At 37.5% G+C, this 22,578-nt stretch overlaps 1 protein-coding gene across 10 annotated transcripts in view; it reads left to right on the top strand.

The window, feature by feature from the left end:
* The first annotated feature begins 2,193 nt into the window (after positions 1-2,193).
* Positions 2,194-22,578, top strand: part of LOC145693591 (uncharacterized) — a 506,014-nt gene continuing 485,629 nt past the window's right edge. For 5 of the 10 annotated variants that reach the window (XM_081769706.1, XM_081769705.1, XM_081769707.1 and 2 more), the window contains exons 1-2: positions 2,195-2,315; positions 8,097-8,302. In XM_081769706.1, coding sequence (XP_081625832.1) covers positions 2,241-2,315; positions 8,097-8,302 — 281 coding nt within the window. In that variant the 5' untranslated portion in view covers positions 2,195-2,240. Of the gene's footprint in view, positions 2,316-6,974; positions 7,120-8,096; positions 8,303-22,578 lie in introns of those variants that run through there. The other 5 variants (XM_081769709.1, XM_081769703.1, XM_081769714.1 and 2 more) reach the window with 3 other exon arrangements.

Genomic DNA, 22,578 nt, shown 5'->3' with positions numbered 1-22,578 from the left:
TGCTTTGATACGCACCTCGGTCTCCCAAAACTTAACTTTCCTTCTAACAAGTAAGTCTTCTGTTATGTTTTCCATAACTTTACCCTATTCCCATTCATGCTATATGTCCCGCTCAAATCACTTTATTCTATTTAATGTACCAATATTATACATTGTAAATTATTGCTGTTTGAAACGGACAATGTTACGCTAGAAGAAAATATTCTAGGATTTACACATAATTGGCTACAAAAGTAATTTTAAGTGGATTTATTTCTTTTTAAACAAGAACATAAGGTTTTTTAATACAAGCTTTTAATACAGTAAAAACTGCTTCAACAGGACCTTCATTAAACGGAAATTTATCTTAAACAGAAATATTTCACGGTCCGATGAATTTAAAGGTAAGAAAAAAAAAGTTAAATTCTCTTGATTATGTGGAACCTGTGTTGCGAACAACGGATATTAAAATCCACTTTTTAAAGAAAATTTTCAAGTTCCGGAATGCAGCGTTTAGAAAATGTTTTGACATTCTTAGGTGAGAGGTTAGGTATATGAACTACGTTGTCTGTAAAGGTCTTTGTAAAGGTTAAATGTGTTACCCTACACATTTAACCTTTAGTCCACCGCCATATAAAGTTCTAGATACCGTGCGAGTTTTTGAACGAAGTGCAATTTACATAGTTATTCCGAAATAGTAATAACTCGTTCGCTAGTTGGTCTGGAGTCATGGAATAAGGAGCATAATATACACAACAGATCCAAAGGAAGCCAAAAGTAGAGGGAGGAGCGCTAAAAAGAGCATAGCATCTACTTTTTGTATTAGCCTTAGAAATCGTATGTAGGTTTTGTTTTGTTCACTCAAAGTCATGGGCGTCTCTGGCGGGTGGGGGCGAGGGGGACGCGTCCCCCCCAATATTTTGAAGTACAAAATATTCCATATTTTATTCTAATTTAATTTATTTACTAACGACCGTATTTGGAATATAATATTCAGGCTGTGAAACGATTATAGCAAAGTTCAGAGTTCTCAGGGGGTCCGTGAAAGTAACAAATGGAATCGAAGATAATACATAGCTTGGGTTAGGTAGTACTATTTAAATAGCTTATTTTATGTCCCCCCCAAAATTTACATGCCAGAGACTCCAGTGCTCAAAGTTATATGTGTATTAATTTGTAGATAAATAAATACTGTAATTGAATACGGTAGGCCTATGTACAAGCTGAAAACATTTAAAGACCTTGCGTTTATTAATACTCATTTCACTAGAATTTCAAAGATCGTAATGAGATTAGAAGAGCGATGATTAGGACTTTGTAGTGCATTTGAGCTGTTTGATTCAATAACGAAACAGACGCCAGCAAGACCAATCGGACAAGTATTTCTTCGAAATGCACAGTCAATAGACGCGAAAAATCCTGGCATAAAATTCTTGTCTAATGTAAATAAAGTGTTCTTGGGAACAAGGACACACGAATTCCAGATTTATCGGCGAGTAATAATGTTTCTTTGAAACACTGTCCCCTAACGATCCGTGACACGGAAGGAACATTTTCGATGTACAGTAATGTTTTGACTCATAAATGCTGGTTTTTGTCAGAAAACACCGAAAACAACATAGTTGTGTTTTAGCATAAATGCATCATAGTTATATACTAGGTATATGTAGTTCAAGTAATACAACTTTTTTCTCTAAAATAATAACATTCCTCATTTAACTTTAGCTTTTGATTGGTGCATATTTACTCTTTTTAGTGCATATATGCATATTTCCAGTGCATATTTTCGTGATTTTTAGCGCATATTTGCATGTATATTTTGCCGTTTTTTAGTGCATATCGATCCGAAGTCTAAATATAAGTACTCCTGGGAAATCTAAATATATCCTGCTTATTAAGACTGTCATATGGAAAACCTAACTACGAGTATGTCGGACAATATTTTTAAAAACGTTGAAGCTAATATAATAATAAATATTCATGGTGAGTACGGGTCTTCAAGAAAAAAGAAGAAAAGAAATAAGAAAAAAACTGATCACAACTAACCTGTATGCTATCCCTAAAACTAAGGTTTTTATTGCCAACAATGAAATCGTTGTTTCTAATCAACATTAACTTTATATTTATATTCATCTGTCACACAAAGAAACAAAATTATCTAGTAAATCTTTTCCCCCCACTTAAACGATAGTACCAGCTTTGCTTTTAAAATCTTAGTGAAAGTGGTCTCCAAACACTGAGAGGGATGTAAGTGACAAGACATGCTTTCAACAGATCTGACAACGATTTTCGTTAGACCTTCAAAACCCTCCGATGCCATGAACCACTACGAACATGTAAGTATGCAGTAATTAGATATTTGCATCTGAATTAATTGTATCTTACAATTTTTGATTATCACTTACGTTGTCATGACGATTGCTTAGTATCTAAATCCATAAATATTTCCCATTCTTGAGAGATCTTTGCTATAATACGATAATGGTACACAACCATGCTGGAATTCGAATGTATAACTAAAATCCAAGTTAGAATAAAATTTTTCACACGTTTTATACTTTATTTCAAACTATTTAAACAAAACTACAGGGTGCGGCACGTAAAACCGGCCCGTAAAGTGAACACATAAAATGAAATGTAATGTATTGAATATGATTAACTACAACACATAAATGAAATGTAATGTATTGAATATGACTACTCACCTTCACAGCAGCCTTCACAGCAGGTGCTGAAAGTGTCCTCCGCCCACTTCAACACACATGTGAGCACGATTGAGGAGATTCATATATACCCTTGTCAGTTCTTGTGTTGTAATGCTATTGGTGACATCCTGGATCCTGGTCTAGAGTTCTTCAATTGTGTGTGGATTTGTTTCGTATACTCTTCCCTTTAACAGTCCCCATAAGTAAAAGTCACACGTGGACAAGTCTGGTGACCGAGGAGGCCACAAGCCTTTGCTGATTGTCCTCCCTGGTGTAAACATCTCATGCACAAGGGACAATGATGCAGCTGATGTGTGGCATGTTGCACCGTCCTGCTGAAAGTAACATAACTGACGCTCCTCTTCGGTCAAGTGTGTATAAAACTTCTCCAGGATTCCCATATACACGTCACTGTTCACTGTCGTCTCAAAGAATATGGGCCCAATAACGCGTGTGGCGGAAATGGCACACCGAACACCAATCTTCTCATCATGCAAGGGTACCTGGTGGATTGCGTGTGGATTTTCTGTCGACCAATACCGGTTGTCCTGGAAATTTCTCCCGAAACAAATTCTTTGTTTTCACAAAAGATCCAGTGAGAATGAACCCTTCAACAATGGCAACACGCTCGGGTATCGAATACGGTATTATCACACACTGACACTCACCCGGCTTAACACAACGAGGCCTTTTTCTCAACTGGTTTCGACAAGTTTCACTGGCTGCGGCTGCACGTGACTGCTGCAGGTCACGTAAGTCGACCCGACCTCGACACGCCATCTCTTGGTAGGAAGGTAGATTATTTAAGTGTTGCCAAAAACACAATATACCAGAATATTACGACGGGCCGGTTTTACGTGCCGCACCCTGTATTACCTTCTTGGTGGAATATATCAGAATGTATCGCGCTGGATTTGGATAATTACAAGTCGTCGACCTTACTAGTCACTTTCCACATGGGATCTAAGTGAATTCTTGTTCTGATATAGCGTCAAATAATAATAATAATAAAAAGGAATGGCGTCATGAGTGTTCATATGGTGGACTGCAAGAGGATGGTATTTTAGTGCCTTATTTTATATATGGTATATAACCACGATAGCATGTCGGTAAGGCTTGTCAACTGGGCGGCGCCATTTCGATTCCTACAAGAACGGGATATTTTTCTTATTCTACCCTGTTCCAATAAGGCCCTAGTGGGTGCCTGCAGTAACCTGGTGATTACCTCTAAATCACAACACTGGTAGAGGAAGTTCGGGTATTATGGAATACCATTTTTGGTTTGCTTGTAACTCAGTTAATTGCACATTGAAACAAAAAGGAAAACAAGTATACGCCTTAGATATTTGGCTTTATTTATGCGTATCTTGATAAATAAGTTTCGTTACAGGGGTGGGCAAAATTTATAATTAGTAAAGAAACCACTTTAGAGGGTAATATGAAATAGTCGGGTAATATGGAATAAAAATGCTATATAGAAAAGAAATGAGTTTTCTGTTGAACATACAATGAATACAGTGACAATATATGAAAATTATGAATGCCAAGCCATAACTGAATGTGATTAGGTGCAAAAGTCATAAATATAATACTCTGCTTCAGGATTGGCACAGTCATTGTCTGCTCACATTAAACATGATGAACGCTGGACCCAAACTCACCCCTTGTATCATCAGAAAATTTACTGTGAAAAATTAAAAAATACACTTAGCATTGTTGTCATCATAAATGTATGTTTAATTGTCCAATACCGATAGATATTTTTGTAATCGTAATACCATACGGAATGCGGAATACCATGCTTTTCTTACGGGTATTCCATATTGCCCTCCACGCCACCTTGGAAACGAAAGAGATGTTAAACGCATTCGAAGGCGTATAGGATAATGGTGCTTATCAAAGTACTATCGTATAGGTATCGTATAGTACTAGCGTAAAGGATAATGGTGCTTATCAAGATATTTAGATTTTTTAATTATATTTATAATTATTAATAAATAAAGGGTTAGGTGTGGAAGCACTAATTAGGCTCAAGTTTATTTGTATATGTTTATTTTTGTCTTTTATCAAGAGGTGAAGCATGTAAATATATGTATATCAAGTATTCATTTAAAATATTTTATATATCATGTAAGCATATAGAACGACATAGCTTCAGTCTCTCGCTCTGGGTACACGCAGAGTTTACAAAAAAAGTTTCAACGCAGAACCTTTGTTTGGTACAGAGGAGCTATGCTTTCTGAGGGAGAACACGTGTGCATAGTTTCCATCTACATTTTCATGTTATAGACGTGCATAGACGCAGGAAGGATATGTCCGGATATGGACTAATATTTTAGTTATTGTTTCATTAGGGAGAAATATTTGATTTTGGAGTCCGACTGCCGCAGAGATCTTTTGTTGCTGGGATGCACTGGAAACTAGCATATACATGCCAAAACCCAGCGTTCAAAGAAGTGCGATTTTCGGAAGCTCCTCCCATTTTTCGCATGTTTTAATATGCAAGCGTCTAGGAAACAACGTACTTCTTTCGCCAGCCAGACGAACCTATAATTTTAAACACTGCTTGAGAGACTATGAGTTGGAACTATTCCGTCTATGAGACTTCACCTCCTTTTTGTATAGATGTTTCCACACGTAATTCTTTATAAAATTGTTAAAAATGTTCTTGATATGTTCGTAGTAGTTTTTATTTAAATAGATTAGGCCGTAGCTAGTTTAAGCATTTATATCATTAAAATAAAGGCTTATATCGATAAAAGGGTAGCAGCTCTCGCAGTTCATGAACAGAATGTATGGTACAAGGAACAGCCATGCCGCCATGTTAAAAGCAGAAGATTTCCTTAGGAAGACCAGGTGATTGAGTGGGCATTTTCAACTGTATTATGTTTACTATAATATGACAGCACAAGGTGTTTGAAACAAATATATAATTTTACATGTAGGTTTATTTTGTATCGAGATTTAAGCAGACTTTTGCTTCAATACTTCTCAAACACGTAAAAACCTCTCTAGGAGAACCTCCCTCACCCCTCTCATACAGGTGAAAACTTGTCAAATTCTCTCACCAGGTGTCTCCCTTGGATGGACACAAGACAGGGTGAGAGAGTCAAGTGTTTTGAGAAATTGTTTTGATGTTTATTCACCAGTTTCAGTGTTAAGTTTACCAGCTTATACAAAGTTTTGCATATCGTTTGAAAGCTGCATATACGTACTATACAGTGATAGCAGCAGTTTCTCAATTAAACATTACAGTGAATAACGATTGAAGTAAAAAGAAGTAAAAGTGTAGTTTTCAACCATAAATAGGTCAAGGGGTAGGTGAGTACACCTGACTGTACCCCTTCACACGTCGCACTGCCCGCCATAAGAGAATACCCTATGTGCAGTGCGAGCCTATGATTTTGGTAGAAAATGGCATGGAATAAAAACAATTCAGAGGAGAGTGACAGGGTAGTTCGTCCTTGGCAGTTGATCTTGAGTGGTTGAAACCGGGAGTTTGGCGTCGGTGGTTGATCGTTGAACGTCAAGTGTAGACGTTAAGTTTTGGTTGTTTCGGTAACCGTTACAGAGCCTTAGAGAGTGACATTCCAAACTCAAGGCAATCATTATGATCTTCAAATAGTTTTCGTCATAACTTTTAAAACCATCGGCGTTGGTCGTGAATACTTACAAACTATACTAGAAAAACACAATTGCGCCATTCGTGAACGTTTTTGTGACGTAGCAACTTTGTCAGTTCAGACTAAGAAATTTTCTACAACCAACATACGATGGGAGCAATCTCTAGCCCCATGCTGTAAATAGTTTGTACATATATACATATAGATATTCTAAGTGCTCCAATTTTAGTGTTAATGATGTGTGTGAGACGCAGTGTCTAAACTTTTCTTCAAAAGCGCAACAGCGGACACATCAGATCACGAAACAGTGGTGCAAATAACATTCATGTTGTGGAAATGCGAGTGCCGGTCAACAGCTAGGCCGTTTACGACCGCAACCCATAGACGTCCAGGCTAGACGACGACAAAGAATGCTCAATCTTTGAGAACAGCAGACACCTTTCTAAGCATGTTTCTGCAGGACCTGTGAGATATTGAATTATCTCTAAGAATCTCTTCAATCAACACGTCTTACCGTAACGGAAGAGGTAAGGCCAACGTAAGATGCTGACCATCAAAGGAGCAGAAGGATGAGGACGACGGACTAAGAAGAAATTTATTTAAACGTGCACGAACTTGAACGGTTTATAAATCTAAAAAGTAAAGGCCTAAAGAAAATTCTTAAAATCATTTTTTTTTTTCAAAATTAATATTTTTTTAATATACCTCAGTGTTCAGTGCATCTATTGTATATGTGTTTTCGTGTGCTGGAAATTAAACGCATTCACTAATGAACCCAGTCGTCTTCTTGGACTTCACCAAGAGAACTCAAGGTATGTGTCAGATATTTTTATATGTAACATGTCTTCTGTTTCAGCTGCTGGGAGTGTGCAGAGCCCATAAGGCATGAAAAACTGTAACTTCACGTTGTTGTGTGGGTAATCTCATTGGAACTACACCTGGAGTTAAAACCCCAGGAAGACCCTGCTAAATTAGTCTCATGTTCACCGAAATTGAATCTTTTATTTTGTTCACTTAATCACTTTATCTTTTATTTTATTTGCTCTACCGATTCATTTGAATATTGAGAAGTAAATTAACTTGGGCCTTCAGCCATCTAATTAATATTCATTGGTTATAATCATCTCCCCTTCGCTTCTCATATTCACTCACTCATACCCTCACTCTACACCTCCCACCAAAATGGGAGGCGAGGGGAACCTCGTATTTCTCCCATCTTTTAGGCCCATCTTTCAATGTATTATACATTGACTCAACATTTTTCTTATTTGATGTATAGTTCGCGAGATATTGCCTTGTAACACTTATTTTGACTCACCCTGGAATGTATGTATTAGGACAATGTTTTAGTAAAACTGAAATTAAAATGTAAGAGTTGATGATAATTTTAGGCTTTATCTTATCAACTATACTATGTACTGTCGTCTTGCTACTACTACCATAATGAAGGGCTTAATGGGGATATGTTTCAGGAAAAGTTTCACTTAAATAACTGGCATGGTTCTCGTACAGCATTAATCTTTCGGTTTACAAAAATATTCGTTTTCCTTAGTTTTCTCGAAATCTACGCATGAGATTTTACACATACATATATTTTTGTTCAGCTCAATATTCTTATCAGTTGATATAAGCTTCATATTGGAACTCTTCTCCCATTAAACGTTAATATTGTAGAATTCCTTAGCTAAGAACAACTGTACATCCATCCACTAAAAAGTTTAAGAAATGAAATTAGATTAAAGGCTGATATTTCTAAACAGTTTCTTCCCTTTTAACTCAAATATTTCAGAATTGTGGTAAGCCTAAATTGTCACCATGCTTACCAGATCGCAGACAGCAATGGCAACATTCTACAATAGTTCATATTGTTCTGAATGGTCATCCAGCTAGCGAATTACGTAAGATTGCTCTTTCCTGCTACAACATGGAATGTTTAACAAATGCCTTAAACACAATAAGCAAGAAAGTAAATTTAAAAAATGGAACACTTAAATGGTAAGTTTATATAGTTTACTGTATTGTATGGGAGCAGAAATGTTGGGAATATATACGTATAAGAATATACAGCTGTAAAGACAGTAAATTGTTTAAAAATATGATCGTATATTATACAGAGTGGCCCAAAAGTAGGTATACACACACCACTGCATTGATCAAGTATTACATTCTAGCGTATAGATTTATTTGCTTCGGCTGTTCCGAGCTTAAGATATAGGCCTAAGTAAAAAGACATTAAGAACATATAATAAAGAAACTAAGTCTACCTGTTGGATAACAATCAGAAATGATATAAAATGGAATGAGCTCATCAGTACGGTACTGTATACATATTTTTGGGCCGCCCTGTATATCGTAATACGAAGCATGATACGAAGCGTATCTAGAAAGTAACTTTCCCAAAGGTCTTAAACAGAAACAAAACACAATTGAATGGAAACATTTATTGTACCAGATACAGGATGTGTTTAGCTATTTTACAACATAATTACCACCGGAATTCAGACATTTGTCATACCATGGGACGAATTTGTCTATACCTGTGTCTTAGAACTTGGCCACTTGTGATTGGAACCACTGTTTGACAACCTCCTCCGCCTCTCCGTCATTCTGAAAATGCTGAAGCTGACCTGACAGGAATCTCTCGAGGTGTAATAGCAGATGCTGGCTTGCTTTGAGTTCTGGAATCAGTTTCTTCGCATCCACCTGACACACAATTTCTTGAACAACAGGCACTCCGTGACTTTGGTGTGCAATAAGGAGTGGGAAATTGCGAAAACTGACACCCGAGTTCCGTTATTGTGAAGCGACGATTCTGCATAGATTTCAATTGACACTATGCCCTGTGCATACAAAAACTTTATCACTGCTCGCATTTCACACGCGGCGGGAGCTGGAATAGGAAAGTCATCTTCAACCACTGTCATGACGCTACTTAGAGCACTAAGGAAGTACCGCTGGCGCATGAGCCATGCTATAACCTTACACTGCTTGTAATGTCCCGCTTGGCTATACACGGCAATTTGCCGCGCCGGATTCTAGCAGGGAGATCTGGCTGTTTTTGCTCGCCGGATAAATGTCCGGCGACCGCCGCACATATGTGAAGAGCTTCATTGCTTGCAATGTCTTTCTACCTCGTCAGGCAATTCGCCGGAAACGGATCCGGCAATTCGCCGGATAATGTGAAAGGGGCATTACTCTCTCACGTGCACGCAGTTGCTTCGCGCAACATACGGTTTCCTAGCTACGGCATGAGTGGGAAAGTTACTTTTTGGATACCCCTCGTATTCTGTTCCAACATTCTTTCAAGGTTTAGATTAGTATAAGAATTTATTATTTTTTCATGCGTAGACTGCCATGTGTATTAAATTTCATACACAAATAATATATTGTACTTCTGCTGCGTCTGTTTCATAGCTGTGTATGCAATTACACATATCTGACGCAGCAGTCAAAATTTAATGTCCATGCCGAGTATATCCAAAACTATACACAGAGAAAATCACACATTTATGCACCTAGAACAAATGCGAAAAACAATATTACTGAGGAACAGGCTGACAGGTGACAACAGCCAACAGATATGGTGGCAGACAAGGTGTCAAGCGTTTATTTATTTATTTATTTATTTATTTTATAGTGCTCCAGATGCAAATCTCTGGATAGTTCGGTTTGAGTTTAATGTCTCTTTACCAGCACTGAGGGTATATGAGACATTAACTTAGAGTTTAATGTATTCTTCGAACCAGATTTGCTCTTACAGAAAACGAACACTAATAATTTTGTCACGATGGAGAAAATTCCTGAATGGTTTCACGAATTTAGTGAGGATTTCCACCATTTTTATTATTTATTTTAGAAGAACAGCGTGCGGAATAAGTATACATTTATTTCTTTTATATATATATGCAATATTAATGAAATACATATAGTCTACTTGGAAAAGTTATTTAAACTACGCCCACTGAAAACGATCTCGCGCCATGTTTCTGCGGAAATGACGTAAGAGATGCCCAAAAATCTATCGGAAGTCTTAGGGGTTATCTGGATATAGAGAAAATAGAGAGCGTTCGATTTATTTTAAAATTTGACTCCATACCGTAAAACTGCCCGTATAATAATTTGCTTTCTATCACTTACGTTAAAGCAAAGTCACTCTTGGCGTAAAAAATATTTAATTATAACACCCATGAGTAAATTGGGTGAGTTTGATATAGTACACTATGTTCTTCTAATTTTACGATTACAAAGACGGGCTTAAATTATGTTACTTTAGTAGGTATTGAACTTCCTGACCATATGCCATATTTGAATATTTCAGACAAACTGTAAAGTTACCGTATCAAATATAGCTATATAGCTATTATATAGCTATTAGCTATTAGGAAACCCGAAAAACTGTGCAAATAACTTACTGCATGTTGCAAAAGAAATCTTTGCTAACTTCATTCAAAAACATGGTATATGTAATATGAATAAGCGTCTGAGATTCATGTAACAATACAAAACAGTGTTAGCAATCAGCCAAATAACAGTACGGTATTTAGTGCTCTGAAAATAAGTAAAATCAGAAAAAATAATCAAGTCTATAGAGATTGCCGTAGAAGTAGTATGACCAAATAAGCCATATAGTGACAAAACTGAGGTCACACCACTATTGCTGCACTACATTCAGTTAGACGATTTAAATAGTATCCTTTCAAGTGCAAGAAGCACACAGATCAGAGTCACTAATCCCAAATCAATTAAAGTTGAAGCACGACAAATGAAACATCTTTCTCGAATAAGACAAATAACCAGCATGTAAAACATGCCAAATACGTTGCCAATTCCAATGAGAATAGTTAACAGCTATAGTAAAGTAGAATGCAATTTTGTTGAAAAGCTCCATACAGTTTTGTGATGGTTGGCGCTTCGGCTAGATTACCTATAGCAGGGTTTCTCAACGTGTGGATTGCGACCCCTAGGGCGGTCGCGAGAGCGTTTAGTAGAAGTCGCGAAAATAGAGGAAAAAATAAATATTATTAGAACCTAATACCGGAAAATATTTTAAATATTATTTTGAATTTTGTTCTGATAGGCATATTTTTATTTTTATGCACAGTCTTAAGAACAAAAAAAATGTCTAGTAAACCTTTTCAACAGGTGCAGAGTTGTTTAAAAATCAATTCAAATGAAAGAGGTACGATATGAAACTAATGAGAACTGCATATTGAAATACCAGAAAAAATACAAATGCAACAAAACCTGCATATTCAAATATGATTCAAATTGAAAGCTAAAGAGATGTCTGAGCATAGTGTGATTTCACTAGTGCGACAATATCCGCTAATGTTCAAAATCCCACTCAGGCTTATTACAAACCAGAAATTATAAGGGGATCGCTGGCAAGAGTATGTGATCAAATGGGGGTCGTGATAGGAATTAGGTTGAGAAGCACTGACATATATTCTATAACAAACCTCATAGAGTACTGGTAATTATATTGAGGTGGGAGATGTCCAAGATAGAAAGGTGCGTCTAAGGGACACGATGTAATAAGTTCATTAGGAGCTTACCAGTTACCAGTAGGATGACAGGATGCATATAGAATAAACTTAGACATCTTTAGATAATAAGGCTTAGGTCTGCAATTCATATATTTCAAATTTAGTCCGATGGCGTAAACGTTGTTGCACAATGATTGGTTTCCATATAAATTTTCCCTCAACTGTCTTAAGTCCTGGAAGATGACATACAAAAGGGCAAGACTTGTGTAATATACCATAATTAAGACACACCATATAAACGCACAAAAAGAGGCAAAATCTACGAAATCGATGTTGATCAAGAACATAAGGTTAGCGATTTACATCATTGCTAGCATTATCAGTAATACTCTCAGTCAAGTGAGATTTAAAAACTCACTCCTAGTATTTTAATTGACTGTTGAAGCGTGTCAGGAGATGTGCTAGTGATAACATTCGACTTTCCCAAAGGCATAACATACATTTTACTCGAGTTTAGTTTGGACACGAAACACACTCATATAAAGGTAACAAAGAAAGTTCTGTCACTCTTTCACCTAACACCTTCGAATATTGATATGTCACCAAGACGTACCTGGAAGATCAAAAATAGTTTCCATCAGCATCGACGACCTTCTGCTAACGTTCTAGAAGGCCATGGATTTCATCGCGGTAGAACTTGGTGGGCCGAGTAGCGAAGAAGGTATCAAGTGCATTTTGCAAATCTACTAGGGATTTCAACTGGCGTCCTCGAAGGTGATTGTCCAAGGAGTTTAACAGGTGATAATCGAACAATGTAATGTCCGGGAGTATGGCGGATGTAATAGTGCTTACCATCCAAAGTGTAGAATAGTGTCCCGGGCTTAGCATTGATCCTGCCCACGTGGGGCTTAGCATTGTTCTGTAACAGGAGGATCCCTTTGTGAATCAGAAGTGCTGGATCCAGAGTTTTGAATTTTTCTTGAACACGGCTCAACTACTGACAGTACACAGTTGCATTGATGCTCTTTGAGCAACTGGTAGCAGTTCCTGATGTACGATAATGCGAGCAGTCCACCAAACACACAGGAGGATCTTCTGGTGCAGTGCTGGTTTCGGCTGTTTTGGAACCGGTTCATTGGATGCTAGACAATGATGTCGGTGCCGTAAACCTTCATACAGGACCCACTTCTCATCACATTCAACATTGTGTCCAGAAATAGCTCTTTCCTCAGACGAGACAGCAAAGAAACACAGGTGTCTGCTCGCATTGCCTTCTGGCCCAGAGTCAAATCATTTGGATCCATCGACCCAATTTGAAGTGCTTCCCAAGTTGATGGAGATGCTGTCGAATGATTTCTCCATTCATATTGAATTGTAGTCTTAGTTTCTCACATGTCTGGCCACTGTTCGCTTCAATTGCTACCTGCGATCTTCATTTTGTACATGTGTTGGTCTTGTGCCTCAAAGCAATAAGCTTGGAGGCAGCTAAATAAATACGTAAAAGACATTAGAATATTCCACGGCAACTAAGGCCGCTTCACAATTATCAACATCTTGCTGGTAGGAAATGATGTCTTGGATATCATCAAGAATATTTTGAGCGTGTTTATATGGTAGTCACCATACTGTAGAAAACCAATAAGTTGGTAATGACAGGTTGTGCACTAAGATATTGGATCATAATTTTGTAATCGCGTATCAATAAGGAAATAGGTCGATAATCCGCCAGTATACAGAGCTGAGAGTTCTTTGGAAGAAAACACATTGACAGCAGTGCGAAATGATTCTCCTTGAAAACTACCTTGCAAGACATACGGTAATTTATCCATTCAGTAAGCATGAATCCGATTAGATGGTAAAAAGATTTATACTTCAACTCTTATTCCATCGATGCCAGACATTTTAGCATTCTTAGCTATCAACATAGCTTTCTTCACTTCCTCCAAGGAAAAAGGTTGAGAAAGCACAATTCGTTGTTCCTCCGTTAATCGATATTACAAGTTGGTAAAATAATCAAGTAGGGGTGCAAACACAATATTCAGCAATTTGAATAAATGTTTGTAGCATCGATGAGTTGTATCTTGGATGTTAGAAAACTTTGGTGATGATCCCTCCATTTTCATCGGTTATACTTTGAGCAAGTTGATGTTTAGATCCATGACATTTACTCAATACTTACAGATACACACTCATCAGAATCCACAGAAGGAGTTTTGTTACATACTTTTTTGTTTTGTTTCCTACATTTTGACTCTCATAGATTTGTAAGTTTAGCATTCACCTGGTGGATGGTTGCTACTCGTTTGTCCCCTTGAATAGCCAGAGTATATAAATTATGCATTACACCATCATTTGATCATCATTTGATCAACGTCATCCAGTTTGATCAGTTATACTAAATGAAATATGCATTAAACCAGGTGAGCATCCAGAAATTTTGGTTGGGGACGGGGTCCAATACTACAAGACACTGCGTCCATGTAGTATTGAGCTACATCCGAGAATACGATAAGTAATTTTCAAGTACTTTCACCTATATTTTTAGAAATAACAATAATAAAATTAAATTGTTTCTATAATTAAAGAAACTGTACACATATATTGTTAGATTAAATCTTTATACAACACCCACATTAATATTTTTTCTGTTAAAGCAAGTTCAAAAATGTACAAATACAGAATCTGTAGAGCTCCTGGGCCTTATGGAAAGTCGTTTCAACGTATGATTAGCATCATACTAAAGGTCTAAGTAGTACAGGAAATATGTTAGTCGGACTCCCTATAGTACGGCACTAATCACGCTTCAGAACGACTCTGCATAAGTAGGGGTGCACGCGAGACGCGGGAAGTCTCGTCTCGTCTCGCATTTGCGAGACGAGACATGAGACGAGACTGAAAATTTTAATGCGAGACGCGAGACGAGATTAAACCATGCGAGACGAGACGCGAGACGAGACTCAGTTAAGTCTCGCACGAGAAGTCTCCGAGCCTTCTCGCAGTCTCGCAACATTTATGAATTACATGTAATTATATATAGGCCTATAGTGATTTTACATTTATTGAATTTTCTAAGTTGAGCGTTAATGCCTCCAGGAACAAAAAAGTGATTGGAGCAATAGACATTTTATGAGATTTATTATTATTCAAGGTTGATTTTGAGAATTAAAGCCTTCTTTAGTTTCTAAACATCATTAAAAAAGAAAAGCTTTGTAAATTGGAAATTTATTACAACATCGATTTAGGACTTTATTTTGCGACACAAACATATACACGCGGGCGCGCACGAATACATGAACTTCTGTTTTTTGGTCTGAAAAGCGAATAAGACTCAATATTGCTGCAAAATGTGATATTTCTGTTGTTTCTGTCTTTTTCACATTACTACTAGCGATTTATGTTGGGGGATGGCGGGGAAACCCCCTCTCGTCAAAGTTTATCTCGGGTCCGGCTCGCAGAAATAACATGATATTTTTACATGGAATAAGTATTTTCTTTCTATATATTTATCAAAAACATCCCCCTCTAGTTCGGAAGTTTAATTCAAACACTGGTTTGGTAGGATGGCCCTATAGGTTTGATGCGAGATGGTAGGAATGGCCCTATATCTGTCAGTAATTTTATTTTCTAGATCTGGCAACACTATATAAGTTGAAAGCGAAAGTTGATAAAATGCGATAATGCAACATTGCTACAAGCGCTAACGAACCAAAAGAATTGGGTCGTATTGTGTTGTGAGTTCTTCTTTTGTTGTCTACAAGCGCTTTTGGTGGTATAAAAACATCTTTATAATGGAAAATCACCCTTCAAGGAAACGACCAAAACGTGTAAATGTTGATAGTGGCGACGATATTTTAGAAGAGCCAAATATTGCTGGAGACCTCTAAGCTGAAAAAAAAATGTTGGATCCGGCAACAATTTATGCTGGTTTTGCTGTAAATTATGTTATTAACCCTTTGGGGATCCCATGGTACAATCTGTACCATACGGGATGTTTCATGGTACATTGCGTTATAACTCTCCTATTTGAGCTTTTTCGTCCGTTTTTTTTTCAAGTCCAGAGGCATTGTAGAAGACTTTACATATGGTTTCACACCTTCCTGCGTCGAGACATAGGAGGTGATGACGTCATAATTCTAAAATATATATTTTCTTTTAATATTGCGGGGCCGGTCTATGTTCATTATTTTTTGGCGGGCTTATTTTTACACGTAGAAGATTGAAATTTTGCACAAACATTCAGTCCACAGAGTAGTATTTACCAGATTTTTTTCAGATTTCTGCGTTAAAACAGGGGGGGGGGGATCCAGAGGGGCAAAAAGTTGAAAAAAGGGATATTTTACCAAAAAATCCATTTCTTCGCGATTTTCCCGCCTTAGATACATGATGGAGACAAGTGAATGGTGCCGCCTGAAAGGCAGTTCTATTCTGAAGAGAATGATGTTCAACACATGACCCTAGGGTAATTAGGGAAGTGTCAGGGAAGTTTTATGAAAATATACTTCTGTATAGGGGAATTTTGGACATTTTCGGTATTATTTGGTGCGGGCTTATTTTTGCACCTAGAAGATTGAAATTGTGCACAAACATTCAGTCCACCGAGGAGTATTTACGAGATTTCTTTTCGTACTTCTGTGTTAAAACATGGGGGTACAAAGGGGCTAAACGTTGAAAAAGGGAAATTTTTGCCAAAAAATCCCTTTCACGAGATTTTCTCGCCTTAGATACATGATGGAGACAAGTGAATGGTACCGCCAGAAAGGCAGTTCTATTCTGAAGAGAATGATGTGCAAACCATGATCCTAAGGTAATTAGGGATATCTCAGGGAATGTTTAAAAATTTCCCTCTGTATACAGGAATATTGGGCATTTTCATATATTTTTTTTGCGGGCTTACCTTTGCACCTGGAAAATTGGAATTCTGCATAAACATTCAGCCCACCTAGTAGTACTTATCAGAGTTTTTCATATCTCTGCGTTAAAACAGGGGAATCCAGACGGGCTAAAAGTTGAAAAAAAGGATATTTAGACCCAAAAAATCCCTTTTTTCGGGATTTTCCCGCCTTAGATACATGATGGAGACATGTGAGTCATACCGCCTGAAAGGCAGTTCTAAGCTGAAGAGAATGATGGGCGAAACATGACCCTAGGGTAATTAGGGATGTCTCAGGAAATTTTTTACCTGAGATCATGGTGTTTTACGGTAATTTGGGGCATGGTGGGAATTCCTGATAAAATTTCTTCCGCCCTTACTATTCAAGATAGAAACTTGAAATTTGGCACACACATTTAGTATACCAAGTACTATTTATCAGATTTTTTAGATGGGCACGTTCACACAGGGCCGCTCCAGAGGGGCCCAAAGTGCGAGAAAAAATTCCCTCCGTAATTTTCCCTTTGACATCATTTTTCCCGTTCCTGGTATATGGTATGAGCATGCAAGTGGTACCATTTGAAAGCCATCTTCATTCTGAAGAGAATGAGGTATGAACCATGATCCTGGGATAAATAGTGACGATGACTGAGTCTAAAAAATAGCCCAAAAAGTCGGGTACCGGAAAGGGTTAATTTGACGAAAATTAATGGTCCAGGAATCAAATTCCAGCACAACTTTTCTTTTAATTTGGAGCGGAGGGGACACAAGTTCGGATACCATGTTGAACTTTAGGTTCTGTCTCCTTAGGATGTTATGAACATTCATCCCATGGAAAGCAATGGCAAACCACCAAGGATTCAGCTTGCCAAGGGACTTTTAGGTCAAATACTTGCCTTCGGACAGAATATCACATCATCATTCATTAACAGCCATAGAATAACACATTGCAAAATTTTGACCAGAATATATGCGAGACTGCGAGAAAGTCTCGCGCGGGACGCGAGACGAGACTTCACATTTGCGAGACGAGACGAGACCAACATTTGAGGCTGCGAGACGAGACGAGACTTTTCCATTTCTCGTCTCGTCTCGTCTCGCCTGCATCCCTATGCATAAGGCCCTCTAAGATTAGATAGTGTCTGGACAGGCAAAACCCTGTGGTGCACTTAAAACACACGTATTAAAAAGAGTTACGAAGTTTTTTGAAAGGAAGGACAGACCAGATGAACTTCCTCAGCGGAACATTTGAAAAAGAAGGGACAACTTACGCACCACATTCAAAATTTCTACGTGTTAATCGTTTTTTCAGATTCGATAGACAATTCTTGATGTTTAATGAACTTTCCAAATACATATTATATGTATTAGAGTGTTCCTTATTTAGGGTAATTTAGTGTTGCGAGACGCATACCCGCTAAATGTATTCTATGTGACCGTAAACACATAGATAGTGAAATAGCAACTCCCTACGAGAACATTAACCCGTGCCGACTTGACGATGAAATCATGAAATGATGTTTCCACATTATAATATAATTTAGAATTTCCAACTGTGATAACGGAGAAACTAAAAGAGACAGAGAAACGAAACTTTGCACGAAACAACTAGAGAAAGGACGACATCTGCATGTTCTTTGACAAACATCACCGGATGTACAGTGTTGCCAACCCAAGAGAAAGTTTTGTTTTTGTAAATTGAATGACCTAAATTTGATATCATCATTGGAATAACAATGAAAATAAAGACAAAAGAGATGGTAAACGAAGATCAGTGTCGCAAACTTACTTGTGCCCTACAATTCAACATATTTCAAATTAATCTCTTATTTTATTTTCTCACAGCATACGCCGATATTGGCCAAGCAGAGAGTTAATTAACATGGACATAAGATATTCTAGTTTCAGCAACGTTACTGTGCCTTCCATGTTGCATTCAAAAAGATGGGGTGGAATTTTTGAGTTTTATGTCCTACGGTTATGCCGGCTAGGCTAAAGAAGACGGTGATGATGAGAAATGAATGAAATGATGGAATGAAGAAAATGGGAGGAAACGAGAGAACCCCTAGGAAAGCCACGCACACGGTGTTTGTCCACCACAAAGTTCACTTGGCGGGAGCAGGGTTTGAACCCAGGACCCCATGCACCAGAGGTGAACGCTCTGCCACTGAGCCACCACGCTCCCCCATTTGCATTCAAGAATGATCTGCAATTGTTTATAGTATTACCACTTCCAGGTACCACTTCCAACTCTATAGTGGTTCCTGTTACTGGATCCAACATCAAGGGCAAAATGGTTACGAAATTCTACAAATAGCCATTTGCGTCCATATACCCATCGTATTGGTTCCGGTATATTGAATTTTACAATTGTGACATCCAAAACGTTATTAGAGACCTAACAAATATAACAAACTCTATTTTCAGCCAGCCCATTTGGAGAATTCCGAACATATTTTGTTCGTCAAATTGGATCAGCCATTCTGAACATTTCACTTTTGACGTCATCATCGCTATCAGCGACCTCAAAAATCCACGAGTGCATAAATCTACGCAAATTGCACGCTGTTTTCATATTTTGAACAAGTTGTAAGGACTCTGACCTACTGTGCAGCATTGCCATCTTTTACAAGCCTTACTTCTCAGCTTTAACAAGATAAACAATATGTCGGTCAGTACGTGACTTATAGATCTCACATAACCAAGTACTGCTCCTCATGCTCTATCGCCTTGATTTTAGGTTTTAAACCATGCTACACTAGTGACCTTTTCCGAGTTATTGTTCCTTTTTCAAACAGTGTCGACGCCTGTCTTTTAAGTCCTTTTTTTAAAATTAACAAAGACGCCGTGGTGCAGAGTCATAGGACCCACACAAAATTATTAAAAAGAAATCTTTATAAAGGAACTTGAGTGAGTACTAGACTATTATGAAAACTGTGGAGAGAATTCAAGTTATCAAAATTTTAATATAATTACAAGAAAACTCCACTAATTCCACTAGTTCACTGGACGTTTTAATAATTATTGTTCAAAATTTACGTGAATACACAGAATTGCTGTAACACTTACACAATAATTGAGAACATAATCATTCGACGAACAATGGTAACTAGTTTTAAATGTTTCTTTAGATCACACTTTGCCATTTCCTTTTTTCACTTAATTTCTTAGCATTAAATGTTTATAAAGATTATACCTTTGATATTTAGTAAAAATATTCCTGTTACTAGGCATATCACCAGGCATTTTGCCAGTTAAAACAGGAAAAGAAATTCCAAAATACACTTATTAATTAACAGCAAATAGTGCCTTGATAACTTTCCAATTAACACGTCCATTCAACTTCAATTAATGTCACTAGCCACTTTTCAGGAAAAACTATAAATACTTATCTAAATATGTCTTGAATTATACAATACACCAACTTAATAATTCTGAAGACAAAGTCCTTGCTTGCTATTAAGATTGCACTATTTCGACTCTCAACAAGAGCATGTGCTCTCAGTCTGATGCAATTTTCCAATGGCCATAAGGGCCTCCGTTAACTAACTTCAGTCAATACTAGTTCCTCCTCTTACCACACATTCAAAGTGGCGCTAGTATTAATATTATTTTCTTTCCAAAAGCATATTAATCTTAAAATATGCTACAAAACTCGACTTTTCTCTTCTGTTGATGGCAACACTGTTCAACGGACCCTTCTAGACTTGGAGTCAGCGTAAACAGTTTTTGTCAATATTTAATTTAAGCTGTACAAAACGTTAGTAGATCCCTAACTCACTCCCTGTGTCTGCCACGACATTTGCATTTAACAAGTTTCACGTTATTTCTCGAAAAGTTTGCAACGCTGATCTGCGTTTACCATCTCTTTGGTCTTTATTTTCATTGTTGTTCCAATGATGATATCCTGTTTATTTCATTCGGTTTACAGAAACTCAACTTTCTCTTGGGTTGGCAACACTGCTCATCCGGCGTTGTTTGTCAATAGACGGGCAGATGTCATCCTTTGCCCGTCCGTTGCTTCGTGCAAAGTTTTGTTTATCTGTCTCTTTTAGTTTCTGCGTTATCACGGTTGGACATTCTAAATTATATTACGAGGGAGGATCAAATGAAAACCTTAAAAGTTTATTATAAATTTTAAATGTTATGCTATTGCTTTGAAAGTTGGCAATATTGTTTCTAACAGTATTCTCTTTCTTCAGTAGGTGGCAGAAGTCTAATCCAGCGTTGCCAACATGTACGGTAATTATCGGATCATACGATAATTTTGCATCATGTACGATGTACGATAGTCTATGCACGTTAATACTAAAATACACGATAATTTAGGAAACCCTAGCAACGTGTATTTTTCTTATTTAGATTTATGAAAAATTATTGGAAGAATGTTTCTTGTCTCCGAGGTTACTTGTTTTCTTTCCATCCGAATCAAAAAGGGAAGGACAATTTTACAATGCGTGACGCCAAGTGTAAAGAGAAAGTTCTTAAAGGAGGCTGATGTAAACTCCTTGCTTGATGGGCTCCAAGTCCCCAATCGAGTGAAGATTGCCCCTTATGAAAACAAGGATAGCTTTAACATGTGGAAAAGGTCGAGACCTCTCATATTCCCTTTTATCATCGGTGCTTAATGGCATGTCATTTCTGTGGAGGAATAAAAAAAAAAGACCTTTCAATGTATAACACTCGACCCTTTGCCTCTTCCTGTTTCTACCAGAATTAACACGGGTTCGTGGCCAGCAAAGACAGAAGGCAATAAAAACATAAAAGTGAAAATTGGTTATTTCTGCAACTCCAGCATCTTCCTGAAATAAAAGATGAGCGACTACTAAGACTTGGTTGTTGTAGAAATATGCTTTGTAGATCACCGCTATTGTACTGTTTTTTTTGTTTTTTTTTTTGTTTTTTTTGTTTTTTTTTTAACCTGAACGTGTATAGAAAAATACATTTGTATTTCTTATTTAGTTTGTTAGTTGCCTTCTTGGTTTAAACATAAGAAGACGTGTGTCGTGTGCGGTAGTAATACTTTCTTTCGTGAAATTCGTATTTCGTATGTTTTGCTTTTTTTTTTTTTAAAGTAAGCCATTCGTAGTTTTGGCGCGATTATACAATACAATGAAGAGAACAATAAAAGACTTGTTTCAGGCATCCAATGGACAAAAGTTGTCATCAAATTTGAACAGTGCTGGGAATAGCCACGACGAAATACCAGTGAAGAGGGAAAATCTCGGTACTCCCGAGAAAATTAAGCAAAGAAGAGGCGAGTCAACAGTGAAACACGAGCACAGATCACAAAATTACAGGCAAGAATGGGAGTCCCACAGTGATTTTAAGGGGTGGCTTGCCCCTGTTAGTGGCAATTCCAAAAGAGCGAAGTGCATCGTGTGTAATATGGAATTTACAGCGGAACTAACCGTGATAAAAAAAATCACGCGAAAGGGAAAAAGCACATTAATAATAAACGGGGTGTATCATCTGTTCAAAAGAAAAGTATACTTTCGTTTATTCAGCCCGCGGATACACAACAAACAGAAATAAATGAAGCGGAAATACGGATGTGCGGTTTTATAGCGGAACACAATCTTTCACTTCGAACGGCCGATCATTTAAGTGCTATGGTACGGAAGAGTTTCCCTGACTCTAAAATAGATGCTGGAGTGTCTTTAGGACGCACTAAAGCGACAAACATAGTAAAGCATGTTATTGGGAAAGTGCACTCGGAGGAATTAGCACAATATTTGAAAACGCGTAAGTTTAGCATAATTGTAGACGAGTCTACTGATATAGGCACTATGAAGATTATGTGCATTTGTGTGAGATTTTTTAGTGAAAACGAGGGGGTTGTTCAAACTCGGTTTTGGCGTCTAGTTCAGATTTTTTCGGGACAGAACCCAGAAGCTGCTAATGAAGGTGCCACT

The sequence above is a fragment of the Thermobia domestica genome, chromosome 8, assembly GCF_964235325.1.
Source record: "Thermobia domestica chromosome 8, izTheDome1.hap1.1, whole genome shotgun sequence".
NCBI classification, from domain to species: domain Eukaryota; kingdom Metazoa; phylum Arthropoda; class Insecta; order Zygentoma; family Lepismatidae; genus Thermobia; species Thermobia domestica.
Note: the sequence above shows the minus strand (reverse complement) of the source record. Positions and strands in the feature narration are given on the sequence as shown.